Genomic DNA, 21,609 nt, shown 5'->3' on the forward strand with positions numbered 1-21,609 from the left:
ATCCCTTTTTAAACAGAAAAACCAGAAAGTTCGAGACAGCTGTAAGATGCCAGCTGATTTAACATCTGCTTTAAATTTAACATCTTTTAATCTTTAACTACTTTTTGGATTTCTCATGTTTGAAGGAAAGTGGGGTTTTCAGCACTTATCCTCTTCCCATTTTGTGTCAAGATAACCCAAATTTACACTGGACTGCTCCTCTCTGTCTCTGTAACTGCTGTTTGATTCCAGTACGCTCCCTTCCAATTTCCTTGGGTAGTATTTGTGTGGCTGTGTTTCCTTATTTTTTCTGTCCCCCATCTTTTCTTCTAAAACCTTACAGTAAGTCACAGTACACCATGCACACAGCAATGCAAACACTTTGTACATTCTCACTTTGTATATACATATAACACAATAGGCACATAAAAACATCAAACTTCTTTTACAGCAAAATATTTTGCCATTCTAGTGATATAACTGGTTGATACTTATCAGTAAGTTATGATGTAATTGAACATCAACTGATAATATCCTGAGTACTCAAAAGTAGCAACTGCAAAGATCCCAGCAACATAATATGCAAAATTCTTACCAGAGTAAGTAACTGCTGTTGTACTGTATGTCGCACTTTGAGTATAGGATGGAACCACTGTAGCTGCAGCTGCTACTGGCTGCACAGTAGATGACACTGGATATATAGAAAACGTAGTTGTTGCTGGACTTGGGGTTGCAGGTTTTATAGCTGTCACTTGCCGTGTTTGCTGGGCCTGGGTATACTGAGTTGCCCCTTGGCTATATCCTGCTTTTGGAGCTAATTAGGATAGAAAATAAAAATGTGCAAACATTGCCATGTTTTAGTTGAATGAAATCCAAACCATATTAAGTGATACTTAACTATATGCCGGGGAATAAAAGTGTAACAAGTGGTTTTTGTTTTGGTGCTTTTGTTTTGATTGGTTTTTGGGTTTTGTGTTGTGATTTGTTTGTTGGGCTGTTTTTCTTTGAAGTTTTTTTTTTGGTGTGGGTTTTTTGTTTTGTTTTTTTTAGTTAAAGTCATGCACATCTCACACATGTATACTGTGTATCACACAACTGTTTAATCAGTGTCACAGCTCACACTAGTAAGCATCAGATGTATTAACTATGCTGCTATGTTTTCTTTCCATGGTTTTACTAGAGTACACAAAACCAAAGCAAACCTAAACTTTTCTATTATTTCTAAAATAAATACAATTTATGTTTTGTAGCAATCATGACATAACTACATACAGCAATCATAAAGAACTACATGCATTAACTAAAGAATTAAAAATGAGTCTTTCTAATCAAATTATCGTTTGAACCCATCATGAACTATTTGAACCTATTTCAGTAAGGTTTCTAGAAACATCAACAAAAAGTTTGCCTACAAGTGTGTTTTGAGTGTACTTACTAACAGTCTAAACCTGAGAGATAGTTACTTATGGCAACATCACAATAATGTTCAAAGTCTAAGTGCAGCAAATTTTTCTACTCATTGACACCAATTAAATGACAAAATAAAACAAAAATACCCCAACATATCTGGATAATGTGAAATACTAAGAAAACTATTTTCAGCTCTTAAAGTAGCACACAGACTGTGTGGAATGACAGCAGTCTGAATAACGCCACCCACCTGTCTGGTAGTACGACTCAGCTACTGAAGGCTGTGGCTGGGCAGCAGCAGCCACAGCTGCCGCAGTTGCTGCTGGCTGCTGATAGTATTGCTTGCTGTCATAAGCTACAGCTGGTGCAGTAGACCGAACGTAAGAATAGGAATCCTAAAAATTTAAAAAAAGGAAAATCAGCAGATTTCTCCTTGAAATATATGCCTGGAGTACTAAAAGCCATTAGCAGAGTCAAACAAACAATGTATTTTCTTCTTGTCCATTAGAGTTAAAAAAATGTGCAGATATAGTACATACAAATAAATACATTAAAGAAATAAGATTTATGTTTACAGATACTTCAAGCCTGAAAACAACCCTGATGGTCTTTTTCAGACTTAATACAGGAATTAACCTCATGCTATGAGGTCAATGGTTCCACTAAAAGAGTTGTGGTCTCTCCCACATGAAGACAGGCAGAGATACCTAGAGTTGTCCAGCCTAGGAGAAGACTCCAGGGAGACTTTAGAGCAGCCTTCCAGTACCTAAAGGGGCCTACAGGAAACACGGAGAGAAACTTTTTACAAGGGCCTGTAAGGATAAAACAAGGGGGAATGGCTTTAAACTCATTAGATATTAGGATTAAATTCTTCCCTGTGAGGGTGGTGAGACACTGGCACGAGTTGCCCAAAGCTGTGGCTGCCTCATCCCCAGCAGGGCCAGGTTGGACGGAACTTAGAGCAACCTGGTCTAGTGGAAAGTGTCCCTGTCTCTGGCATGAGGGGTTAGAACTACACGATCTTTAAAGTCCCTTCCAACCCAAGCCATTCTATGATTCTATTAAACCTCTTTCCCTACCAAATTATTTGTAATTATGAGTATACATACCACTGGAAAGCCTCTTAAGTTACAATTCATTGACATATGTAACAAACCATAAAAGCTATATGAAAGAATTGAGAACATGCAGCAATAGTATAGTCCTCTTAAACAAACCAAAATACTATGTTTAAACTTAATGCCTTAAGTTTAGAATTAGAAAGCTAAGATTATTACAAGAGACATACTGTTTTAACATCCTACATGAACACAGAAAAACAGTTTCCTTTTGTAAAGCCTGTAGTCACAAGAGGTTAGGCAGTGGTCTCACAAAAGGTACCCCAAAACTACCAAAAGTGTAGTTCCTCTTCCAGGGCAATCTTTTATTCTTGTATGTTGGGTACTAGAACTCATGTGGCACGCACAAGTCTGACAAGAGAATTACTTCTACCTGCACCAAAAATTTTTATTGGACCAGTTTTTTCATCTACATCAGTTCCATGGCATAGTTTACTGCACGCCACTTGAACATTTAAAATATCTGAAACAAGACTATTGTATCACCTATATCATTTTCCATAAGTGGTGGAAAACTACTCTTTTCAGCAGTAGTTTCAGAAAATCACTTGGAGGTAAACATCAATTAACTGCTGATTGTGTGAATGTCTAAATCTTAGCTCCTGGAGTACTATTGCTGATAGCCCCTTATACGGGCCATATGAGACTGCACTCATTTCACCTTCTATCAGTCTTTGCTACGAAGTAATTTGAGTCATACTTGAACTGTGATTCAGAGAGTAAAAAATTCAGAAATATCATCCCATCATTACTTAGATCAACATTACTTATCCAAACAGGCCTCCTCCTTTTAATGCATCATTTAAAAATCATACAACAGAAGTAACTCTTGGAACCCACCTGGTAATTCTGCGTAGTGACAGGAGGTGGTGGTGGTGGAGCTTCTTGTTGCCTCTGCGTGTAACCATAATCTGTAGCTGTGTGCGCTGTAGGATAGCCCCCATATGCAGCAGCTGTTGCAGCAGCTGCAACAGCTACAGGGGCAGGCCTGGCCACTGCAACTGTGGCTGCTGCTGGAGCGTAGGCTGCAGTAACAGTGTGTGCAGCGACTGGTGCCTGGTGGACAGTGTAGCTAGCAACTGTAGTTGGATGGGAGTAGGCTACACCCGAAGCTGGCTGCTGGCTACATGGGAAAAAGACAGTAAGTAAATAATTAGATTAATCCGGCACACAAAACTGATGCCTACGCATTTCAAAATCCAAGATTTTATTAATAGTTGCCCGTTCTAAAAACAGATCTGAAGTAGCTAGTATACATACACTCGAATGGCTGTTACTACCCCTCTTTCACCCCCACTAAAAAGGCTGTTACCATTTGAAGTTTCTGTGGATGCATGTTATGTCGTGTAGGTGAAGACTTTCTTAACAAGGGGAGGGCATTTGTTTTTTTTTTCCAAGTGGTGGAATACAAGTCTTTAATTCAAAGTAATACAGAAGTCTTAAACTGATACCTTTCCGTAACTGACAAGTTTTTAGATGTAGTTCTTCAATAAAACTAACCTGCCTGTCAAATTAAGAAAAACAGAACTTTTCTGTAAGAGCTCATTACTGACCTGCACTTGCATGTTTTTCAATAAAGCATATTAAAGTAATGAGATTTTAAAGCTTCCACAAAAATTAGCTCAGAACTCTTACAGTTAAGGCAAAGACACGTTAAATACACACTTAGGATAGGGAACTTCTCCCACAAAACTTTAGCATTGTAACAGCTGGCCCCAGTTCCTCATACAGAAATCCACTGCCTCACAATACGTTGCATCAAAAGAACAGACAATGAGGTGGAGCAAGACAACTGCTATCAGAGCTCTGGCAATCTTCCAGGCACATACTGAGACTAATCTGCCTCTCTAAAATTTGCAGGTAGGACATTAACATTTGGCTATTTACTCAGAATGAGTAATTATTAACAGTGGAAATAAAAAATTCTGGCCTCAAAGGTTTAGTTATTTAAACTAAATTACTAGGCAATAACTAAAACACCTCAATATTGTCCAACATTGAGATGTCTTCCGATTAGAAGCTTAGAATAGTTATTATAATTTTTAAACAGTGAAATAGGCAAAATACCACTATCTGGAACAACGATGTAAAAGTGGCGACTGCGTGATTTTTCTGAATTTTGTAGTACACTTCCTGCACTGCTCTTCAGTAATACTTAAGAACCTCTGTGGGCTTTCACATCTCCACAGCACTATTAAAACAAGATAATTAAAAACCAGCTCCATGACTATCAAAGAGGTAGAATCCCCTGTTTTTCAGAAGAAAATAGAAGAATGAAATCTCACTTGAAGCAAACATACTCAGTGGCAAAATGGAGCTGCGGTATGGTCCCGTAGTAAGTCAGAACCACGCAGCCGTTCGCTCACTTTTTCCCTCGTTTCCTTTCCCCCACTCCAGGCAGGATGGGGAGGAGAATCAAAAGAAAGCAAGCCCCACTGGTTGAGATAAAAACTAAATAACTAAAGCATAATATAAAACTACTGCTACTACTACTAAGGGAAATAACAGAGGGAAAGAATATGAAACTAAAAAGGGAAGAAAGGAAAAAAAAAAAACCAATAAATACAGGGGATGCATAATACAATTGCTCACCAACCGATTCCTCATCAACCAATACCAAGCCTGACCTGAGCAGTGATCTGGGTGACTCCCCCCAGTTTAGATACTGGGCATGATGTGCTGTGGTATGGAATACCCGTTTGGCTAGTTTGGGTCGGGGGTCCTCTACTTGCTTACCCCCAGCTTCTTGTGCCCCTTCTCACTGGCAGAGAATGAGAGACTGAAAAGCCCTTGATCAAAGTAAACATTACTTAGAGACAGCTAAAACATCCGTGTGTTACCAGTGCTGTTCTCAGACTAAAACCAAAACACATTCCTGCACCAGCTACTAGAAAGAAGAAAAAAAACTGTTACAGCTGAAACCAGGACATATGGTTATGCTCAAATCCAAAAGAAACAAATTACATTATTTTTAAGTAAAGACTGCAATATTCTCTCTGACACAACTACAAGAAACAAAGTACCTTTTAACTACACATACTACTATTTTTGTGAAAGACATTTCTGTAACTCCCTTACATTTAGTAAAACTATGTGTTTTTATAAAAAAATATTTTGGCATTTTAATTAAAGAAGAATCCATTAACTTCAATGTATTAAAAAGAATTCTCACTGCAGAAACAGAGAAAATTTTATTGCTTCCATAGCTGAACTCCACATTCTTCCCATTACAGGCCCATAACTGCTTAGAAGATCACTTGCATTCCATCCAAATTTAAGGCAGTTTGGAATTGTACTCGCTACTCTATTTCATTTTAATTTCTTAGCATAACAGTAGAACAAAAAGACCTAAACCGCTTTGATGTAGCTCCCACCGTTTGAAACAATTCCTCCTACCTGATGTACATAGGAAGATTCTCTGTTTTGTCAGTTTAAGGTCAGAAATCAAGCGCCACCAGAAAATTCAGGAATATCATTTTATGATGGTAAAAGTATAAAATTAGTCTGCATTATGTACATAATTAACAGTACAGAAGTGTAAAATATTCGCCAATTCTAAGACAATTACCATTATCATATATATCAACTAAAAATAAACTGAACAGAGAAAATAGCAGACTGTCAAACTTGGACTGTAGGTGAACACCTCAATAGTCCAATACTGCCAACAAGGAAAGTGCTGCTTCCCCCTATCTCCATTCTTATTCTTCCCTTCTTACATATACCAAACCTACCTATGCCATTCTATTCCACCCCTGGTGTTAGTTCTGCTGCTTCTCAAGCTATTCAATGCACTGCTGCAACTCATTAATCTAGAAGAAAATCATGCTGTTTTTTTATCCTGGGCTCATTTTCTAACATGGTAGAAATGTTAGAAACATTGAAGCTTACAAAACAAGTCTGCTGAGTGCCATAACCCACTTAAGTTATACATAAGAAAACAAGGAGAAAAAAAAAAGGTGATGAGGGGTTGGGGGTGGAGAGAAGAAAGAACAGGGACCTGTCCAGGAAGCTTTAAGTTGGCTCTTCCAAGTTGCATGAAACTGTGTTGAATACAACAAAGTGCTGACAACATCTGCGAAGTAATACTACCAGTCAGTTTGTCAAAGAAATGCTTTTGTTCTCAGAATACGTATGATTAAAGCTATGTGACAGTTTTCAGTATTTAATATTGTGAAGAGATTATGATCATTCTCAGCAGGGCTATTAACAAGATTCTAGTATAGACAACTTAATATCTTCTGTGCTATTTTCGGTACCAAGATTCCTTATCATGGTATAGAAGTAACAGCCCCAATCATTTCATTTATTGGGCTAATACAGTTCTATGACCATGTTTATTTTAGCAAACCTGTTCCCCTTGCTTCTGCAACATCATGCAGAGCTAGTGATCGAGTTTGCATGACTACAAGAAAAATATTGTAAGTGGATTGCTTCCTCCTTTTTAAATGTTAGGCTGTGTTACTGAAATTTATGGTGACATCTTTTCTACATTTATGACATTCCTTTCTCTCCCTGCGGTCTTACTGAAAACCTTTAGAAATACAGATGACCAGACACTTTCATGTAACTAATTTACATAAAAAGATTTTTGTGCCAACTTCATCATCTTGTTTATTGCCTTAGCACATTTGCTGATACGAACTTACTTCCTCCTAAATTATTTTGCTGAACTCCTTATTCCACTAATCTTCCTTGCTGTTCATCTCTCCACCTATCCTAGCATTCTCTAACCTTCTCTCTCGACTAAAGATGGCAAGAACCATATGCCTCATTTCAGATGAAGTTTCAGTTGTGCTACACTAAAAGTCTACTGTCCCAGTGTTTTCAGTCTAGTTTCCTCAGAGCAATTTTTTGTAAAGTTACCTGTGTACTGACAGCATTTTCCTTGCATAAAGTATGACATGCCATACTAATACACTAAGTACGACTGAGAACTCCACTGGAATTGTTTCTATTTGATAACAGAAATCTCTTCTACTAACCACCTGTACCAGCTCCTTCTCCACAATTCTTTTACTAATCTCTACCTGAAGTAATGATTTTCTGTGCTGCACCACATCAAGTATTTCAGCTTAGTCCCAATAAATAAGACTCCAAACGATTCAGGCACATAATCTAGTTATTAGAGCAACAATGAAATAGAGTACGTCAGCTGAGCTAAGGTAACAAACCACAAGCATGTTCTTCACCGCAACAAAGAAAGTAATTCAGTTTAGCTTAATCCCCTAATACAGTGGGGAAATGTTGAAACAAATTACTCTGCATGTTCTATGGGCTACATACAAACAAACAGGTACCACAGCAAACAGGGAAGCTAACTCACTGATCTGGTAACTTAAAAGAGTTACTCCCTGCCCAATTCTACATCACAAAATCAATTCAGCTACAGTACAGCTTTTAAAAAAGTCTAATTCTAGGTAGATACTTGCCCAGGAAAATTCCAGCCTGAACACTTATATTTAGTCAAGCTGTATTAAAACTTCAGCAACAAACTGTCCACACCCTGACAACAAGCTCTCAACAGAATTTGTTAGCCACCACTACTCCATATTAGTTATTAAACCAACTACAATAATTTCATGTATCTGTTGGTAACTTTTCTTCTCCTTGTGAACACCCAGAATATTCAAGCAGCAATTAAAAACCTTTTCTGAACTCCACAAAGATCTTCAAGAACAGTGTAGCAGTGTTTTTAATACAGAAAAAGAAACATGGACTTCCAAGCTGAAGCAACAAGCTAGCAGCACAACCTAAAATTACTAAATCGGAAGCTGGATAGGAGGCAGAAATTACTAATAAACAGTCCACTTAACAACCAGTTCCAAAATCACAGATTTGTCTAACTTAAATAGCCACAAAATGTAGGTTTGCAAATGGGCAACGTTCTTACACAAAATGCTTAGATGAGAACTTACGTTATAACTACTAGATCACATATAGCAGAACCGTCACTTGCTGGTTACTCCTATGTAGCAACACTGCTAGGTCTGGATTTCCTGTGATGTACCAGCCCAAGAATGACCGAGAAGTAAGAGCAATTAAGAAATCAATACTGAATTATCTTCTGTAGAACATCCGGTTTATGATCTTTTCCTTTTCCAGCTACTGGCTATTTCTAGTAAAAATGTGTTGAGGTTTTTTCTGAAAAAAAGTAAACTGAAAGCAGAAAGCTTTATTTTTTGCACATTAACAATACCAAGAAAATAAAACACTGTGACATAATGCCATCTATTTTGCCAAGTAATAATTTAGGATGGCTTAAGATTGTAAGATACTTTAGCTTCCATTTTAAGTTATCTGTGGAGCAAGTCACGCATTAAGAAAATTAGTAAGTTATTTGTAGCAATTATTGTCAGAGAAATACAACATATTTTCATCTAAGATAGATAGCACTGTAGCTCCGTAAAATGTACAGAGGAAGCACATATAAGGTTCCCTCTAAGTCTTGTTTTTCATCACACGACTGATATAAAACCAAAAGTGAATTATAACTCATGTGCACATAGCTGAAAAAAAGCAAAAAACAACCCCAGTGCATCTCTGAACTAACAACTGTTGTGGTTTAAGCCTAGACAGTAACTCAGAACCATGCAGCTGCTCACTCACTTTTCCCCCTTTTCCCTTTCCCCCACTCCAGGCAGGATGGGGAGGAGAATCAAAAGAATGTAGACCCACAGGCTGAGATAAGAACAGTCCAATAACTAAAGTATAATATAAAACTACTACTACTAATAAGGGAAATAACAAGGTAAAAGAATATAAAATAGAAAGGGAAAGGGGAAAAATGCCACCAATAAACACAAAGGATGCACAATACAATTGCTCACCAGTCGTCAACCAATACCCAGCCCAACCTGAGCAGTGATCTGGGTGACTCCCCCCAGTTTATATACTGGGCATGATGTGCTGTGGCATGGAATACCTCCTTGGCTAGTTTGGGTCAGGGGTCCTGTGTCTGCTCCCTCCCAGATTCTTGTGCCCCTCCTCACTAGCAGATGATGAGAGACTGAAAAGTCCTTGGAGAGAGTAAACATTACTGAGCAACAACTAAAACATCCGTGTGTTATCAGCGCTGTTCTCAGGCTAAAACCAAAACACATCCCTGCACCAGCTACTAGGAAGAAGAAAAATAACTGTTACTGCTGAATTCAAGAGAAGAACCCACAGACATACATTAATGCTGCTATTCCAGCCCTTTTTAGGGTGCTGAACACTAAAAACTCTCCTAGAGGCTAAGAACATCCTAAATTTTTTAGTTTTGTGAAGAGTGCTATTTTGATATAATGATCAGGACCAAAATTTTGACCCTCCTAAAGTAATTTTTAAACTATGAATATCTTGAACTAAATTCCCCCACTAATTAAGACTTATTTCTTGAATTTTCAAGAAATCACAAAAGTAAATTCTAACTTTAAAGTAAAATACTAAATCTAAAATTTAAAATACTAAACAAAAAATACTAATTTACTAAAGTAAATTCTAACTTTAAAGAACACTTATACATTTTAGCATTAAGGAAACCATACCTGTTGAGATCTGTCAAATTTCTCAAGTTTTCATAGATTATTCTATTAGTAGCACACTGGTTTAAGCCCAGCTGGCAATGAAGTACCATGTAGCCACTTGCTCACCCCCCTGCCACCCTCCAGTGGGATGGGGAGGGGAATATAAAAAAGGTGTAAGAACCCATGGGTTGAGATAGTAACAGCTAAATAACTGAAATAATAACAGTAATGGAAATATAGAGAGAAAAGAAGAAATAAGCACCATCCCTCAAGGAGAAAAAAAAAAGTGACAATATAATTGCTCACCTTTTTCTGACCGATGCCTTGCTCACCCCTAAGTAGTGTCCAGCCCCTTCCAGCCAATCTCCCCCAGTTTATACAGTGGGCATGATGTGCTGTGGTATGAAATACCCCTTTGGCTAGTTAGGGTCAGGAGTCCTGTCTCTGCTCCCACCCAACTTCTTGTGACCCTCCTCAGTGGTAGAGCATGAGACTGAAAAGTCCTCGATCAGGGTAAGCGCTACTGAGCAACAACTAAACATTGGTGTGTTATCAGCATTATTCCCAGATTAAAACCAAAACACAGCACTGCACCAGCTACTTGGAAGAACAATAATTCCATTCCAGAAGAAACCAGGACATGGCAGAATAGCAAAAAAATACACTTTTGCAGTTTTTCTTTCAGGCATATGACGACTGAAACAAGCATGACCTAACTCTACAAAAACTGAAAGCAGCACTAATCTGCTGCTTCTTCAGACCCTAACCTAGGAAGAGGCATTACTGAGTAACTGGTCAGATGAAGTTACAGATGTGTTAATCTAACATGGGCAAAGTAAAAACAAAATATTAACAATCAAAATCAAAGAAGAACAAGATAGGTTTTTTCCTCCTAAACATACTTGACAATAAACAGCATAAAATGCTGAAAAGAAATATCATGCTACATGAAGTGGTACTTTAGAAGTGACTTCTGCTTTTCTAAAGTCTGTCACTCACTACAGGCATTAAATTTCTCTTTTTAGAACTTTAATGAAAATTATTTCCTACTGCTACAATTTTGTGAACAGAACATTGTAATGCAATTCACTAAGAATCCAGAGAGGCTTGACAGCATGCAAATGTGCAATCCCTTCTTCAATTCTATTAAATTTCAGCAGCTCCTAGTAATGTAGCCTATGGTTTAACTACGCAAGGCCTAAAAATGACAGTTCTTTATAACAGTTTTGAGTTTTCCTTTCTCTTCCTTGTTTTTACAAATATCCTTGCGTCACTCCATTACAAACAAAAAGTAACATTTACTACTAGACATCTAAACCATGTACTACTAATAATTCACCACAATGACAAACATCCTCATGGTTTTCATATACTGTTACTGCTTTGTTAATCTTCATATTTAATCTCACAACCTGATTTAAATCCAATCAAATTCTGTTATCTTTTCCTTACTGTACATCATAACAAACGTTCTGTCTCATGTACCTAGTTCCCTTTACTCAGTTACACACAATAGACAGTTCATTGCCTATACTGCTTTCTTCATTATCAAGACATTGATTTTATTCAAGTCTAAGACAAAAGCCACGTTCACAATGGTAACACGCAAGACAAAAAGAACTGAACTTGAGATGCTTTGTCCAAAAAAGTACCAACCACCAAGATTTTCCCTATAAAAATCGCAGAATCAAAGAATAGCTGAGGCTGGAAGGAACTTCTGGAGGTCGTCCTGGGGTCCAGTCCCACTCAAGCAGGGCCACCTAAATGGCAGCAGCCAACCATCCAGGACCGTGTCCAGGCAACTTCTGAGTATCTCCATGGATGGAGATTCCACAACTTCCCCAGGCAACCTGTGCTAGGGCTCAATCACCCTTACAGTAAAAAAGTGTTTCAGAGGAAACGTCCTGTATTTCAACCTACTGCCTCTGGTCCGGTCAGTAGGCACCACTGAAAAGAGCCTGGCTCTGTCCTCTTTGCACCCTTTACTCATTTCTAAACATTAAGATCCTGCCTCAACCTGCTCTTCTGTAGACCAGACGTCCCAGCTCTCCCAGCCTTTCCTCAGAACAGAGATGCTGCAGTCCCTTCACGATCTCTCCGGGCCCTTTGTTGGACTCTCTCCAATATGTCCATGTCTCTCTTGTACTGGGAGCCCAAAACTGGACACAGGACTCCAGGAGCGGCCTCACCAGGGTGGAGTTAGCGGGGAAGGATCGCCTCCTTCCAGCCGCTGACAATATCATGCCTACTGCAGCCCAGGATGACATTCACCTTCCTTGCTGCAAGGACACATTACTGGCCCACATTCAAGATCCCCAGGGTGCTTCCAGCCAAGCTGCTTTCCAGCGGGGTGGCCTCCAGCATAAAGTGGTGCAGGGGGTTGCTCTTCCCTGGGTACAGAACTTTTCACTTCCCCTTCTTGAACTTTGCACTTCCCCTTGTTGAACTTCATGAGGCTCCTGTCAGCTCATTGCTCCAGACCATCAAGATCTCCGGTTTCTGGATGACAGTGCAACCCTCTGGTATGTGGGCCAGCTGTCCCAGATTTGTGTCATGGGCAAACTTGCAGGGGGTACACACTGCCCCGTCACCCAGACCATTAATGAAGATGTTAAACTGAAAAAAATGCCGAAATTTGCAAGTTCTCTACAAAAGTAAAGAAACTTCACTAGTATAGAAAACTGTACTCAATTCTTAAAACGTTCTGTATTTCCTGCCTTGAGCTACTATTTCACTTTTCTAGTACCAATAATGCAACCGTACTTCAACCTACCATTAGTGCATTTATTAGCAGACAAAATTTTACACATAATTTAATACCCCAGAGTTAAGGCCTACAACCATCAATCCATTTTGAGGCTACAACTATACAAAGGACGCAGCCATGCCATTACAGAGAAGTTACCCCAACTGCTGAGTTCCTAAGCCATGAACCTGCTGCAAATTTCAGCTGGTTGGCTGACTTCCCTCCTAAAAATGACAAAGGCTCCTCTAATTAGTGAACCACCTTTCCTCCCTGGTTACCACCATGTTCTCTGACTCCCCATCATTAGTCAACTGCAATACTGGCACAGAGCCCAGAGTCTGTTAACAAACCGAGAGCCCCTTATTGCCTTTCTAATGCTGGAATACCTCCTTTGAGAGTGGGACCTCACTGATTGGAAAGTAAGTCTATCAAAATATTTTTATAAACAGTAGTAGCTTACTGGAGGCTTCCTGTGTACATTAAGTAAGCTAGAACAGCACACTAAGGACAGCACTTAAGGCTAACATTGGTTGAACAAAAGAGAATTTGTACCATGCAGCTCTACTGTACTCAGAGAACTCTCTTACGAGAAACACATATCCATTAAGATGTGACACAACTCTAGATAGCATGGGCATAATATTTACGGTGAAAAAAAAAAAGCAACTGACTTTTTATACAATGATATAGGTACCTTCATCCTATGATAAAACTGTAAGTATTTTCATTTCCCATGCATTTTAGAACGGGGTGCATGTAACAGTCCTGTAAGATGAAGAAATGTTTTTGTTAACATAAGTGTAGTAGCACACTTCAGAAGAAGCGTTGAGTCCCGCTCCATATTGTCTTTATTTTTCTGTTGTCCACCAGTACAAGTCTGAATATGTTTAGTGATACTTTAAGCTTGGGCAAGTAGGCTTTGTGAATTACACCCCTAGTGCCTCTGAAAGGCTGAACACTTTTGAAACCAGTATCTAGCTGTAAGAAGAGGTAAGTGGGGCAACAAAACTGAAGCTAATCAGAAGTACTATCAAATGTGAAAAGAAAGACTCCACCCCCAAACAATTCTCAATAGCCAGCTTGTCCATCCGCAGCATTTCACCTTCCTTTGCTGTTCTGCACCAGCCTTGAATATCCTGTAACATCATGCACTGCACTTGAGTTGCAAACCAGCTGTAACTGTGAGAGTTCGCTTTCCTAAGGCTGCCTAGAAGACTGCATCTTAACCTAAACTCACAGGCACTGTGGTCTGCTCCGGACATGAACTGCTAGAACTGCCTTTATCTGAGAAGGCTTGCCAGATTTAGTAATAGTCATGCTACCTGAAGGCAATTCAAAGTTAACAAATCATTCCTAACTACCCCAGAATCTCCCATCTGTCTGTGTCCTGTCTTACTAAAGCAGGGACACAGTATGACATAGATGAAACTCAGGCACTTAAAAAGATTCTTCATATTCTTCACAGAAACTAAAATCTTAACACAAGGTTAATTAAATGAGATTACTACATTTGCACACTTCTCTGTCCAAACATTTCTCAATGCCCCTATCTGTTCACCAGCATACCCACATTTCAATCAGCCAGCTTTAGAATAAAAGCATAACTATGCCTCCCTCCGCCACTGATTCAAGAACATTAATATTTTTTACATATGAAAGACCAGTCAATATTGTCTGCTTCAAACTGAACAGACACACAGTGGTTCAGGCAACGACATACAGAGCATGCACACACACAGAGAAAACAGGACTATTATCACCAAATTCCACATTTATTTCAGTCTCTAAATAGACAGATTAACACAGTTTCTTGAATGAGTTAACAGTTGCATTGTATGGAAGTTTATAACCTAAGGCCCTAAAACCACCACTAGCAGACAGCACATATTGTAAAGGTACTGCAATATTCAGAGAAATTTCCTGTACTGGTATTTGCATTATTTAATGATTCTCTCATTAAGTTATTACTGGGTCGTGCACACAAAGAATTCTGAATGAGTGGGGCAGCAGGAAATTTTATGTGCTGACAACACTGAAAGCAACAAGATTGCTTCTAATCTGTTACTTACAGGCTTAAAGAACACTCAGCTCTTCTGCTGCGTTTGAGTAATGAAACAAGTTAAATTCTAAACGTGTTTTACAAAAAATCGTAGTTTGAATTAATAAAGATACTGAATCCCTTTTTTATCTAGTCAATTTAGGGAACTATACTGCTTACACTATTACCACAGTGAGTATGTTTACCAGCTCCTGCACACACTACTCATAATTTTCCCAAATGCAAGATCTAACACCTGAGCAGCTACCAATCTGGCCTTTCTAATGGCCTCAAATATTAAGTATTTGATGTTAAGACTATATTCCTTGGACAAATTTTAAATTATCCCTCATATGAAGGAAAATATTTAAGTGATCCACCATGGCCATACATAATCACAGGAAGACACAGTGATTTCTATGCCAGTAATAGCTTCACCTTTTCAGTTAATTTAAAGAAGCTATTTCTTTGAACCCAATACATTGTCCCTTTACTATGATTAAAGCAAATTATAATATTGTCATTTTGAGAAACTGGAATTCCAGCGGGGTTTATACTGGGCTCCAACAAGTCTAGAATTAAATTCAGAAAACCTTTAGCACAAGCACCTTTCAAGAATCACTTAATATAGCAGATTTTCTTCTTTGAGTCCTCTCAGTAGGAAAACCATGACTGTGGGAACAGTGATTTCCCATGTGTAGACACTGAAATTCTAAGGGATCAGCAGTTTCAAATGAATGTTCCCAAGTCCACAGGGCACAACAGGATTCAACCCAGAGCACTGAAGGAACCAGCAGATGCTCTGACAGGATCCCTCTCAACCCTCTACCAAAGATTTTGGGAGTCTGGGGAGGTCCCTGCTGACTGGAAGCTAGCCATTGTTACTCCAATTTATAAGAAGGGTGTGAAGGAAGACCCAGGAAGCTACAGACCTGCTAGTATCAGCTCAGTTCCTTGAAAAATTATGGAGAAATTCATAGTGGGTGCTGTTGAAAGACATTCAAAAAACAAAACAATCACTTGGCACAGTGATAGTTAACAAAGGAAAAGCAAGTCCTGTTTAACTAATTAGATACCCATGTGCGACAAAGTCACCTGCCTAGTGGATGAAGTAAATGTACACTGAGAAGGACTTGGGCATACTGGTTTAACAAAGCAAAGTGTTGGATCCTGCACTTGGGTCACAACCATGTAATGCTCCAGGCTGGGGGAAGAGTGGCTGGAAAGCTGCTTGGCAGAAAAGGACCTGGGGGTGCTGACTGACGGAGCTGAACAGGAGCCAGCTGGTGCCCAAGCAGCCAAGAAGGCCAACAGCATCCTGACCTGTATCAGCAATAGTGTGGCAGCAGGGCCAGGACAGTGAGCATCTCCCTGCACTGGTGAGGCTGCAGCTCTTAATTCTGTGTTCAGTTCTGGGCCCCTCACTACAAGAGAGACATTGAAGTGCTGGAGCATGGCCAAAAAAGAGCAATGGAGCTGGTGTAAGGGCCTGGAACACAAGTGTGACAAGGAGCAGCTGAGACAACTGGGGTTGTTTAGTCTGGAGAAGAGAAGGTTCAGGGGGGGACCTTATCGCTCTCTACAACTGTCTGAAAGTTGCAGGAGGTTGCAGTAAGGTGGGGGTTGGTCTCTTCTCCCAAGTAGCAAGTGACAGGACAAGAGGTAACACACTTAACCTGCACTGGGGGAGGGTTAGACTGGGTATTAGGAGAAACTCCTTCACAGAGGGGGTGCTCAGGCACTTGAACAGGCTGCCCAGGGCAGTGGTGGAATCGTCATCTCTGGAAGTGTTCAAAAAACGTGTAGATGCAGTGCTATGGTTTAGTAGCAGACTTGGCAGCGCTGGGGTAACTGTTGCACTTGATGATCTTAAAGGTCTTTTCCAACCTAGTTGATTGTATGAATTTAAGATTTTACATGAGAGGGGAACGTGCGCTTGCAGCCCAGAAGGCCAACTGTATTTTCAGCTGCACCAAAGCAGCATGGCCAGCAGGTCACGGGAGGCGATTCTGCCCCTCTGCTCTGGTGAGACCCCACCTATGTCCAGCTCTGCAGTCCTCGGTACAGGAAAGACATGGACGTGTTGGGAGAGGGTCCAGAGAAGGGCCACAGAAATGATGAGAGGGCTGGAGCACCTCTCCTATCAGGAAAGGCTGAGAGAGCTGGGCTTGTTCAGCCTGGAGAAGGCTCCGGGGAGACCTTATTGTGGCCTTTCAGTTCTTACAAGGGGCCTGTATAAATACAGGGAGGCCTGTTGTCATGAGAGGTGATGGTTTGAAACTAAACAAGAATCAGGCTGGATGTGATGAAAAAATCAGTTATAACGAGGGTGGTAAAATCCTGGCACAGATGTGGTAGGTGTGCCATCCCTGGAAACATTCAAGGTCAGGCTGGATGTGGTTCTGGGCAATTCTGATCTAATTTAAGATAATCCTGCTAATTGCAGGGGGGGTGGACTAGATGAGCTTTGAAGGGTCCCCCCAACCCAAACTACTCTATCATTCTACTATGTAGTTACTTTTGATTTTGTTAAGGCTTTTGATACTGTTCCTCACAGCACCCTTCTGGAAAAGTTGTCCAACAGTAGCCTGGACAGGTTCATGGTACACTGAGTGAAGAACTGGCTGGACAGCAGGTCTCAGAAGGGCTTTAGGGAACAGGGATACATCTGGCTAGTGACCAGTGTTCCTCAGGCTTCAGTTCTAGGGACAGTTCGGTTCAGTCATGTATCAATGATCTGTATGCATGAGTCAAATGCACCATTAACAAATCTGATGAAGATGCTAAAACATGTGTGTCCTTGCTCTGCAGAAGACCACCAAAATTATAATGGACTTCAAACAAGATGCATTGGAAACAATGCATTTTGGGATGAAAATGTTTGATGACATTCTTGATACCATAGAAACATAGTAGCTCAGTATGAGAAATTAGGGGAAAGTCATGTACACATTGCTGTGTTCAATACATTTATCACCAATCTGTATGCATGAGTTGAATGCACCATTGGCAAGTTTGCTGAAGACACCAAATGGGGAGGTGCTGTTGATTCTCTTGAGGGACAAGATGCCTTGCAGAGGGATCTAGACAGACTGGAACAATGGGAAATCATTAATGGGATGAAATTTAACAAGTCCAAATGCTGGGGTTTGCACCTAGGATGGAATAATGCCAGGCATAAGCACAGATTAGAAGAGTGTCTGGAAAGCAGCCCTGCAGAAAGGGCTCCGGGGGTGCTGGTCGACAGCAGGCTCTCTGTGAGTCAGCAGCGTGTGCCAAGAGAGCAAACCCCATCCTGGGGTGCATCTGGCACAGCATCACCAGCCGGTCAGCAGGGGTGATTCTCTCACTGTGTTCACAGTTGGTGCAGCCTCACCTGGAGCACTGTGGGCAGCGCTGGGACCCACCATTAAAAAGGATGTGAAGGTCTTGAATGTGTCCAGAGGAGGCAACAGAGCTGGTGACAGAACTGGAAGGAAATGTCCTGTGAGGAGTAGCTGAGGGCTCTGGGCTCGTCTAGTTTGGAGAGAAGGAGGCTGAGGGGTGACCTCCTTGATCTCCTACAGCTTCCTTAGGAGAGGAAGAGAAAGGCCCTGAGCTCTGCTCCCTGGTACCCAGTGACAGGACACATGGGTATGGCTCAAAGCTGCATCCGGAGACGTTCAGACTGGATTCAGGAAGCATTTTCTTACCAAGAGGGAGGTCAAACACTGGAACAGGTTTCCTGGAGAGGTGGTTGGTGCCCCAAGCCTGTCAGTGTTTAAGAGGCATTTCGACAATGCCCTTAACAGCAGGCTTTAACTTCTGTTTAGCCCTGAAGTGGTCAGGCAGTTGGACTAGGTGACTGTTGTGGATCCCTTCCAATTAGAATAGCTTATTTTATTCTTTGAAAATAATCAGAAACTATTTAGATTCTCTTCTTTCTGATGTGGCATGGGTTTTTAACTTTTCCTGCATGTCTCCAGCTAAAGATTCAACAGTTTCATACCTTGAGATACTCCTAGAAAGATATATTTCCTAAAAAGAATAGCACAGATTTTTTTGCACTTAAAAGTGGTGAAGTCAACAGGTTTCAGTATATAACTACTAGGAACCACTGATTGAGAATCCTCTGAAGTTGCAGCCTAAAGTTCTCCCAAAGCATCAAAATTTTTTACAGCCATTTTTGTCAAGAGAGAATGTCAAAAAATCTGACCAACAATGGGTTTATTATGAATATTTCTGTTACTTACTGTAAAAGCTATAGCATTAGGATATCTAAACGGCAAATACCAAAGAACTAAGGTCTTCAATTGCAATTGTCCGATGTGCCCTCCTAAAAATCTTGCTATTTTGAGCAACATTTTTTTTAGTCCATGGATTAGTACTGTGACCAGAATTTTTTTTTATTTTTTTTTCAGATTTATGAGGTTCACCTATGTTTAAACTATGCAGATAAACATCCATTTGTTTATCTATTATCTTGGTTCCTTAGAATGTAGGATTTTTATAATTCAATAAACTGTTACTTCAAATACCAGTAACAATCTTAGAAGACTTGTTGCAATATTAAATCTTCTGCTATCCACCCCTGCAACCACCATCTCTTTCTCAAATATAATCAAGTGGAATACACATTTTGTAGCATTCTGCAAACAACTTGCTAAGGGCCTGCCAAGTCTGCCTTCTTGACTGTAAGCTCACTTTCTGATATTTTAAGAGACTCCTCTGTTTTCTGCTCAAAATATTATATTAATTCTTGTGAGAAGACTGCTTCAACACTGTTTTCAGATGTGATAAATGTACAAAACACTTACAGAATACAGAGTCTTTTTCCAATAGCAAATGAAATAGCATCTTGCACTTGTGATAACAAAGGAAAAAGCTTCTTCTGACCAGTTTTCCATTATCTCAAGAACATATTTAGGATTAACTCTGACAACAAGCTTTGAACTTGAATGCTATTCCAATTACTATATGTTTTTATACTGTAATTCAAAAGGAAATGTCAAACAAGCTTTTCAGGTTCACAAGTCTAGAGACCACCTCAGCTCTACAATATTCTAAAAATTCATCCCCACTTATTCATGTAAAGTTAATTTACTTTAACAAAAAGAAAAAAAAAACAACCCACAATCCTATTTAGAAACTCCTTCATACCCCATGGCAACTCGGTTTCAAATTTTACTATAACTGTCACATAAAAAACAAACATACTGTGAGCACAAAACTTTAAAAGAACTAGAAGACAAACTAACTTTAAATCTCTCCTTTAACTATTAATCACTGGAGTAAATTAATGTACTTTATGTCCATTTCCAGGAAAAATAATAGATATAAAGAATAGATTGGGAGTCATTCCAAGACCTCCATAAAACTGTATATTCCCAAACCTATCTCAAGTATGTGATTTTTGTTTCCTAGTTAAGAGTAGGACACATCTGCCTTTGTTTGTTAATAACCCCTCATATATATTTAATCCCTCATATTTGCTCTATTTGTCTTTTTTTTTTTTTCCCATTAACCAGGACTTACGCAATAAGGAAGATCTGTCTTTGTATATTACAGATTTATTAAAAAAGTAACACAGACTCAAATGTAGAATTTAAGTGCCTGTTCGAACACATGCCAAAAATGTGAGAAAGCTCCTATCTGGTATTTGCCAACTGCAGTAATCTCATGTCTGAAAACATGAGATGATGGATGTTACCAATTATTTTAATACTCTGATACACAATTTCTATTCACAAAACCTACAAAGATACAAAGACTTATGGCAGTGTGACTATAAAAGTTGTACAGTTTCAGGTCCGTAAGCTTCCCTAAGAAGACCTGTTCCTGGCCTTAGATATCACACTAGGAACTCTTTTTTAAAAGGTGCCTGGCCCTGCGAGTACATTTTCTACTTTCTTAAACATATTAATTATAACATTGATTCAATGTAATGAAGTGCCCCGTATCTTGCTGTGCTTCAGCTCTTCCCTTAACCATCTAGTCTTCCATAGTTGGGTTCTAACCTATGTTAAAACAGGATTCTGTCATCCCACACTGACCGAAGTGGGAGCAAACACACGGGCAGCAAGCTCCATCTTCAGTGTGGCAGAAGGAGGAGGGCCCGGAGGCGGCTGCCGGTAACGTGCTGGCGACGTTGCCTGCAAGTGGCCATTTTAATTTAAGGGCCTCGGGACCTGATGCTGCCGCCTATTCTCCTCCTCCTCCGTGCTCAGCTCCACCTCCCCACCCTCGCATCATGGGGACACAGCGTTACCGGGAGAAGAAGAAAACAGACCCGCGGGCGGGGCACACAAGCAGAAGGGTCCCAGGCACAACCACCACCCCCGGGAGGAGCAGGGCGCAGAGGAGGCCCATGCACGGAGAGGGAGATCGTAGCAGCCTCGAGCCCTCCGCCCCGAGGGGGCGGGGAGATCCCGCGGGGAGACGCGGGCCCGGCGGCGAGAAAGACGGCGGGGGCTGCGGGCCCGAGCAGGGGGAGGGACGGGGTGGGGCAGGGAGGGGTCCCGGCGGTTACCTGTACTGGGCAGCAGCCCCGCTATGGGTGAATCCAAAGTAGTTGCCGGTGGCCATTTTGGCATCTTCTCCCAGCCGGCTGGGCACTGTGGCGGCGATAACCGACAGACGGCAGCGGCAGCCGGGGCCATGACAGGAGGCCCGGCAGGAGAAGGAGAGGGGAAGAGAAGGAGGGAAAGGGGTGGGGGAACGGTAGAGGAGGCAGAAGGGGACAGACAGAGAGACAAGGGACAGGAAAAGCGCGTGAGCACCAGGTCAGACACAGCGCCTCAGGACACCCGCCCCGCGCGCGCGGGCCGCAAT

At 40.6% G+C, this 21,609-nt stretch overlaps 2 protein-coding genes and 1 non-coding gene across 6 annotated transcripts in view; 1 reads left to right on the forward strand and 2 right to left on the reverse strand.

Annotated features, from left to right (window-relative positions):
• PMAIP1 (phorbol-12-myristate-13-acetate-induced protein 1) overlaps nt 1-21,609 on the forward strand; it is a 442,512-nt gene that overhangs the window by 358,861 nt on the left and 62,042 nt on the right. The gene's annotated exons all lie outside the window — the stretch shown is intronic.
• ZFR (zinc finger RNA binding protein) overlaps nt 1-21,609 on the reverse strand; it is a 46,937-nt gene that overhangs the window by 25,119 nt on the left and 209 nt on the right. For all 4 annotated transcript variants that reach the window (XM_062612880.1, XM_062612878.1, XM_062612877.1 and 1 more), the window contains exons 2-5: nt 21,308-21,392; nt 3,348-3,630; nt 1,640-1,784; nt 575-793 (exon numbers count right to left, since the gene is read on the reverse strand). In XM_062612880.1, coding sequence (XP_062468864.1) covers nt 575-793; nt 1,640-1,784; nt 3,348-3,630; nt 21,308-21,392 — 732 coding nt within the window. The remainder of the gene's footprint in view (nt 1-574; nt 794-1,639; nt 1,785-3,347; nt 3,631-21,307; nt 21,393-21,609) is intronic.
• On the reverse strand, nt 6,774-6,910 carry LOC134160695 (small nucleolar RNA SNORA66). The gene has a single exon (XR_009963659.1). It is a non-coding gene; the product is annotated as a small nucleolar RNA SNORA66 (small nucleolar RNA).

The sequence above is a fragment of the Pezoporus occidentalis genome, unplaced genomic scaffold, assembly GCF_034315485.1.
Source record: "Pezoporus occidentalis ecotype Australia unplaced genomic scaffold, CSIRO_AGI_Poc_V1 ctg162, whole genome shotgun sequence".
Classification (NCBI taxonomy): Eukaryota; Metazoa; Chordata; class Aves; order Psittaciformes; family Psittacidae; genus Pezoporus; species Pezoporus occidentalis.